General features: G+C 37.1%; 1 protein-coding gene across 1 annotated transcript; it reads right to left on the bottom strand.

The window, feature by feature from the left end:
• Positions 1 to 551: 551 nt before the first annotated feature.
• LOC125042784 lies at positions 552 to 1,688 on the bottom strand. Its single transcript, XM_047638671.1, has 3 exons — positions 1,626 to 1,688; positions 1,304 to 1,392; positions 552 to 1,183 (listed from the first exon to the last, which is right to left on the bottom strand). Exons 1-3 carry the CDS (start codon positions 1,632 to 1,634, stop codon positions 643 to 645), a joined length of 639 nt encoding a protein of 212 aa, XP_047494627.1. The 5' UTR covers positions 1,635 to 1,688; the 3' UTR covers positions 552 to 642.
• Between the last annotated feature and the right edge of the window lie 6,119 nt (positions 1,689 to 7,807).

Genomic DNA, 7,807 nt, shown 5'->3' with positions numbered 1-7,807 from the left:
TCTTTAACGTAGCCCATGTCGTCTCAGACTGAAGAAGGGGAAATTATATCGAATGATAATCTGACGATGTGCATAATGTGTTGGTACAAATCCTTCACAATAGGAGTTGCGAATAGAAACAGAGGTGTACCCATGGGGGGGTGAGGGGCACAGGAACGAAACAAAAAACATGAGAAGGGCCATAGATCCTTTTTTTTTTTTTTTTTGGTGTCTCTGAGAGCTTGCCTTCTTTCCACAACCTCCCTCCCTAACTCTGGCTAGACTTTTGATTACGGCAGCTCGCTCTAGTGGAATTTACCCATATTCGAGGCCTTTATCATACATCACGAAAACATTTTCTACAGCTAATATTTCCGAGTCGTTTTCACTTGTCCTGTGGTGACCCGCGTGAAGAGGACTGGCCCATGGACTTGACCAAATGAGATGTTGTGACTTCTTGAGGAAGGTGAGGGTGCCGATACGTTGCTCTCAGATGAACAGGCCTAAGTGTGCATTATTCTTGACATTCTGTCATCCCTACATGTGTGCATATTGCCAATGAAGTTGAATAGTATTATTGGTATATTTATTAATACAAATGTATATTTTTATAAAGGCGTTGTAAGAATAAAGAGAGGAGCCAGTGCAAGCTGGAGCACCTGCCTACTCCTCATCGCTACTGTCCGAGATCCTGCGGGCGGGGACCACGGGGACCCTGTCGAGGGCGGCCATGGAGGAGCGCAGGGTCGCCAGGCGCTGCACGGTGGCGGTGGCAGGGGGGGCGACGGGGCGCGATGCGCGGAAGACGACCGGAACGTCGTCATCATCGTCGTCGTCGTCGTCCAGTCTGACGTAGCGGGTCCTAGGAGCCTTCACCTGGACGTAGTGGGTGACTTGGGGAGCCGGAGCGACCTTGACCAAGCGCGTCATCACCTGCGGCTGCAGAATGGGGACGACTTTGCGAGTGGCCGGGACGAAGCGGGTCTGTACCTGGGTGACCTCCACGGGGACGAAGTTGGTCGGCGCACGGGGTCGGAGGGCGAAATAAGGGACGGCGGTTACGGGGGCAAGGCGGACGGCAGGGGCAGGGGCAGGGGCAGGGGCGGCGACAGCGGCCTTCCGGGGCGCCCCGCCGACGAGGCCGAGTCCCAGCCTCTCGGCCTCCACCTCCACCTGGATCTCCTTGCCGTCGTCGTCGTAGTACCTGCGGGAGAGCGGGGTTCCCTCAGGTCGGAGGAACAGAGAGCGAAACAAACAAGCCGTAAGGAAGAACGCACGTGTATGTACCCAGGAACTGCGACCTAACGGCAGGGACCCGACTTACTTGTAGCGAAGAGAGACGTCCCTGGCGCGGTCGCCTCCGACCAGGGTTATGCTGCAGCTCGCCAGCCCCGCCAGCGCCAGCAGCATTAGCTGCCAAGGAGGACAAGAAGAGTTGTGTATGCACTATACATAAAATATATTTAGGTCTATATATATGAAGTATTCGGTTGGGGAGAAGTGGAAGAATTTGTAACGAAGACAGAAATCATGAGAAGGAACCGCAACTAACAGAAGAAAAAAAAATAAGATCAATAAGAAAAGCTATAACGCCGATCATTTTTATTGAATACTAAATAGCAGATGCCAAAATATGGTTTTGTTACCAGCTTCATGGTGAGGTTTCAAGGAACAGAGGACCGCAGCGAGACACTTGCACCGGAGACGATCGGAGGCGAATGGCGAAGATGCATCTTCGCGCGCGCCTTTTATACTCACCAAAAGGTGCAAGATTCCGGCCTTGAGAGGGTAGGGTTAAAGTAGGGATGGGACGGCAGCAACAGAAAACAACCAAAAAACACCAGCAATTCAGCAAACAACGCTAAAGGAACACCGTTATATCCATTCTGTTTATTCTGCATCATGTCGTTCGTACTTCTTTGTGATTTCATAGAATGAAATGCTCTGAATCTTCGAAAAGGATTAGAAAATATTTACAGTGACGTGAAAGTGCTTCAGTTTGCACCTGCATACTGCTCTTCCGGCAGCTGAAGAGATTCCTCCAAAAAACAGTCATTAAATTGTTTCATATTTTTCATTGGTTAAGTAAATAGGAAAAGGAACCAAATGTCAAATAAATCCCATTGTAATAGCCGTAGTTTTAGACCTTTGCACTGGATGATCATTGCAACAATCCCTGTTTGGACATGCAATCGCCACGATGAAACTTGCATAACTTTTGTGCCGGGACGAAAACTTTTGCTTTTTACGCTGCCGGGCTGACAACAGCGGAAATAATAATGATAACAAGAGCAACAACACCAATAATGGAGATATGTTGGTGATGATGATGGTTATGATGATAATAAATCTAATGATAATAATATTTACTATTATTATTATTAATATCATTATTGTTGTTATTGTTGTTGTTGTAGTTGTTATTATGATTATAATAGCAATAATGATAATTATAATAACAACAATAATGTTAGATATAATGCTGAAATAATGATGATAAGGATGACTGTGATTATAGCGAGAATAATTATGATTATAGTCATATCATTATGAATTATCAATACTACGTCATTACTATCGTCATCCTCTATCATCATTGTATTGCTATCATTATTATTGATAGTATAAACATGACACCCCTACTAATGATAATTATAATTGTAACAAATAATGATAATGATAATGATGATGACAATAGTAATCATAGTAATAGTATTATTTCCATCATGAAGATGAAGGTGAGGAAGAAGACGACTATTCTGCTACTAATAATAATAACACTGATAGTGATGATATAACCATGACTATCACCACAATCATTATTATGTAAGGCCAGAAGCTCCGAGCACGAGGCGACGACCGTCTCCCCGGCGTCGAGCGAACCGTCCGCCCGCTTTCGTGACGTCACCAGCCTCGGCATCTGTAGCATATTCCTCCCTGCAACAGAAGATGGCCTTGCTCTTCCCTGTTCTTGTGTGTGCGTTTTTCATATATGGGGATCACCTGTTTTTTTATAAATGAGGACCAACTGTGTGTGTGTGTGTGTGTGTGTGTGTGTATACATATATACATATATATATATATATATATATATATATATATATATATATATATATATATATAAGCACCAATTGTTATTTTTTAATATGTGAGGATCAACCTTTTTTCTTATATAGGTTGACTTCCCTTTCGTATCGTTCCGTTGTCTGGGCTTCCTCTGCGCAAGGTCTATTTGCCTCTACACTCCTACTCCTGCACTCCTACTTTCTTGACGCTATCTACCTGTGTGGAGGATTCATCATGAACAATTTGTGAATGAAGCAACAAAGGGAAGCATTAAAAAAGAAAGGAAAAGAAAAAACACACGAGAATATTCCGAGGACGTTTTTGGTACGTTGCTCTTTCAAGACATAGTGAGGGTAGTGTCAAAATCTTCGATGTACTAGTGTGTTTCTTGCTCTTCCCTTTCTTAGTTTTTTTTTTCCCTTCCTTTATATTCCCTCCTTACCGTGCCTTTACCTCGCCTCTTTGTCTTCGACCAAATCAGTTCTATGCCAATATTTTTCGCACGTATCTTTTTTTAACGTTTTATTTCTTTATATTTTAATTTTCTGTACTTTAAGTACATTATAAGTTTCATAAAAAACGCCATATTTTTAGCAACTGAAAATCACAAGCACTTTAGGCAAGAGCCACCTTAAGCACGGCAAATCACGGTCAAGGTCAAGCCGGGTTACAGAGAGAAGGTGAGCTTTAGTAACGAGATAATGAACCTGACTGACCGGTATGCGAACGCTCACTCTGTCTATTTGTTTATCTGCCTTTCTCTCTATCTATCTATCTAGGTATCTCTTTATATAGCTATCTATATAACTATCTAGCTATCTACACATCTGTCTATCTATCTACCTCTACCTCTATCTATCTATTTATCTATTTATCTTGTATTTCTTATTTTCCATTTTCAAAATAGTAGTGCAGAAGATGTCTGAGAAGCATGGACGGCCGACAGCCTTGCAATGCGGCATATCACGGAAGCAACTAGGGAGAGTCGCGCCCCGAAACGAAATATACTGAAGGCAAATGCAACTGAAGGCTCCTAAGCTAGGCCTGCTGAATATTGCCACTGAGGACATAACAGGATTAACAATTCAGCATCAGTAATGTATTTAATATGGTCAAAAAATGTATAGGCTGCAATCTAACAAACAGAATTACACAGCTACGGTTGATCTCTTTTAAGATGTCAGTTTCTTATTTCCAGCAAAGAATAAAGATTGAATATATATATACATATATTTATATATATACATATATATATATATATATATATATATATATATACATGTATATATATATATATATACATGTGTTTATATATAAATATATATATATATATATATATATATATATATATATACATGTATATATATATATATATGTGTTTATATATAAATATATATATATATATATATATATATATATATATATGTATGTATATATGTGTTTATATATATATATATATATGTATATATATGTTTATATATATGTATATATATATATATATATGTGTGTGTGTGTGTGTTTATGTGTGTATATATATATATATATATATATATATATATATATATATATATATTAACCTCTAAAAGGCATTTACCCTGTGTGGACAGCTAAGGAACAGGTTAAAGTAATGTGTACTAAATAACAGCCCTAGTAAACGTATTGCCATGGACGAATTTAGCCCGGTCAGCGATTGCTGTTTAGATTCCAATGATGTATCGAAGAGAGTGTAGGAAACTATTAGGCTTGGGGATTTACCCAAGGCGCCTTCCAGTGCTGTGATTGATTAATGGATCGCCTCTCGGAGGCGGAACAGCGGATGTAAGACTAAAACGACCTTCGATCTGGAATCAGTTAATACAAAATTGATACCACAAGTTAAATAATAAATCAATACACTATTAATACTAAAAGTTAATAGTAATTGGCGTGGGAAATCCGTTGCTGTGTCGGAAACATCTCTTCAGTGTAAAAGTAAGCAGCGAAACAATAAAGAAATATCAGATCATTGAAACAGTTTTCCAAAATTTTCACGCTCATTACCCCCACAGTACCACAACGAACAGAACCGATTTTTCTTTTTTTTACTGTCAGAGAAACGTAACCATAACCTTACAAGTTACCCTGTAAGTTCGTTCTTTATTCTGTGCTGGAAAAAAGTAACTGATATTTATAAAAAGATTAACTGTAGCTGTGTAATTTTGCTTGTTAGATTGCAACCATAGTGAAAAAAAAAGAGAAAAAATCCAATTTTGTATATTTTTTTCCTACGTCATATACCATATGTACCTTTTGCATACAAACCTAGATACACACACACACACACACACACACACACACACACACACACACACACATACACACACACACACACACACACACACACATATATCCCAATGCCGACGGGTATAACGTGTACGTACGTGCTATGCCCACTGTGAGTACTTGTTGGATTGTTTTTAAACATAGATGGCTACACTTATACTAAGTCACCAATGAGTCAGTTACGAGTACTGCATCTCGCCCGTTCACCCTTTTCTTTGATTTACGAAATATTTTGTTTTATCTTATTTTGCTGTTACTAATGTTAAAAAACATTACAATGATTATAATGTTTATAATAAGAATAACACCATCGATATTCATAGCACTAGTAAAAAAATACGTTTTTCCCGCCATATCAAATCAGGTACGGTCACCATGTCTACTAATTGACTCCTGTGTGGCTAAGCACCAGCAGAGCCATCGAGGGGCAGACATTTCACAAAAAAATAAATATAGAAAATAGGCACAGCATTTTCACCATTTTTTGTTCATTTTCCCCGGTGGCATATATATATATATATATATATATATATATATACATATATATATATATATATAAATGTTTGTATGTATATATATGAATATATTTATGAATATATATATGTATATGTATATATATATTTATATATGTATGTGTGTGTGTGAGTTTATACACATATATATACATATATGTATATATATGTATATATATATATTTATATATATACACAAACACACATACATATACATACATATATTCATATATATACATATACTTATATACATATATATATTAATATATATACATATATATATAAATATATACATATATATACATATATATATAAATACATACATACATATACATATATATACCCACACAAACACACATACAAATGTGTGTATATATATGTGTATATATATACATGAAAGGAGAAAACACACTACCGTGTTGATACTATGGTATAAAAACCAACAATGTAAAACTAGATTTAATGAAAATGAGACTACAGTTTCGGAATTCACCTGGATACCATCTTCAGGTCTGACCTGAAGTTGGAATCTAGGTGGATTCCGAAACTGTAGTCTCATTTTCATTAAATCTAGTTTTACATTGTGGGTTTTTATACCATATATATACATACACATATATATGTGTGTGTCTGTGTGTGTGTGTGTGTGTGCGTATAAATAAATATACACACACACACACGCATATTTTGTTTGTTTGTTTGTGTGTGTGTATGTATGTATATATATACATGTGTGTGTGTGTGTGTGTGTGTGTAGATAGATATATAGATAGATAGATAGATATGTGTGTAGATAGATAGGTAGATAAATGACAGATAGATATTATATAACAGGTAGATAGCCATAAATATAGATAGCGGCCGCTCTAAGCCGAGGACAACGCATCGCTTTAAGCAAGGAAATTCCTGCTGAAACCGCTTAAGGCTTCAAAAGCTCATTTTACCTTCAAGAGAGAGAGAGAGAGAGAGTGAAGCGCCAGAGGAGCCCAGGTGTTCGTCGTCGACCTCCTTGTCCGCGTCGGAGTCAAGGCTGTGGAGATTGATTGATTATTCAGATTATTCATTATCCGCAGCTGAGGTCATTAGCGGCGAATAGTTTGTTGGATTGAAATGTTAAAATTTCTATAACTTTAAAAATCGATCAATAAATAACAATAAATGACAATAAATATCATATTAAAAATCAAAGCATAAATATTATGTTCTAAATGTATAAAAATTATTGCATAAATATAATGCATAATCAAATCTTCTTAGAAATATGAGTCTCCCCGAAGAAACTAATAGACCCTTCTATGTCACAGTCCTCCCCGAAGGCCGTGAAGGCCTTGCGTTGTCGGATTTTTTTTTTTTTTTTTTTTCTCTCAAGAAAAAGCACTACTTCAATACTACTTCAGATTCTCCAGGCGGTTCCCAGGGTAATTAAAGTCCACGCCGCGTCATTAACAAACTATATTGGTCGGAGAAGCTGATGTTCCTTAATTATCGAAATGTATGTGGCGTCATTTCTGTTGAGTCGAAGCGGTGAGCGGGGATAGACAGACCCTTTCAGACAGCCTCCAGTGCCCCGAAGACCCAGGTGTTACTGTCTATTGTAATGGAAGTGATAGTAGTATTGCTAAAGATAATGATGGTTATTTTCCATTGTCATCATTAAAAGCAATGATGATAATGGTAATAATAAGGATAATTATAATGATGATAATAATGACAACAATAATAATAATTATAATAGTAATGATAACAATAATAAGGATGATGTTAATAATCATCGGGATAATAATGATAATGATAATGGTAATTATAATTATAGGAATAATAATAATGATGATAATGATAATAATAATAATAATGATAATGATAACAATAATAATGATAATAATAATTATGATAATGATAATAATAATAACAATAATAATAGTAATAAT

The sequence above is a fragment of the Penaeus chinensis genome, chromosome 32, assembly GCF_019202785.1.
Source record: "Penaeus chinensis breed Huanghai No. 1 chromosome 32, ASM1920278v2, whole genome shotgun sequence".
Classification (NCBI taxonomy): domain Eukaryota; kingdom Metazoa; phylum Arthropoda; class Malacostraca; order Decapoda; family Penaeidae; genus Penaeus; species Penaeus chinensis.
Note: the sequence above shows the minus strand (reverse complement) of the source record. Positions and strands in the feature narration are given on the sequence as shown.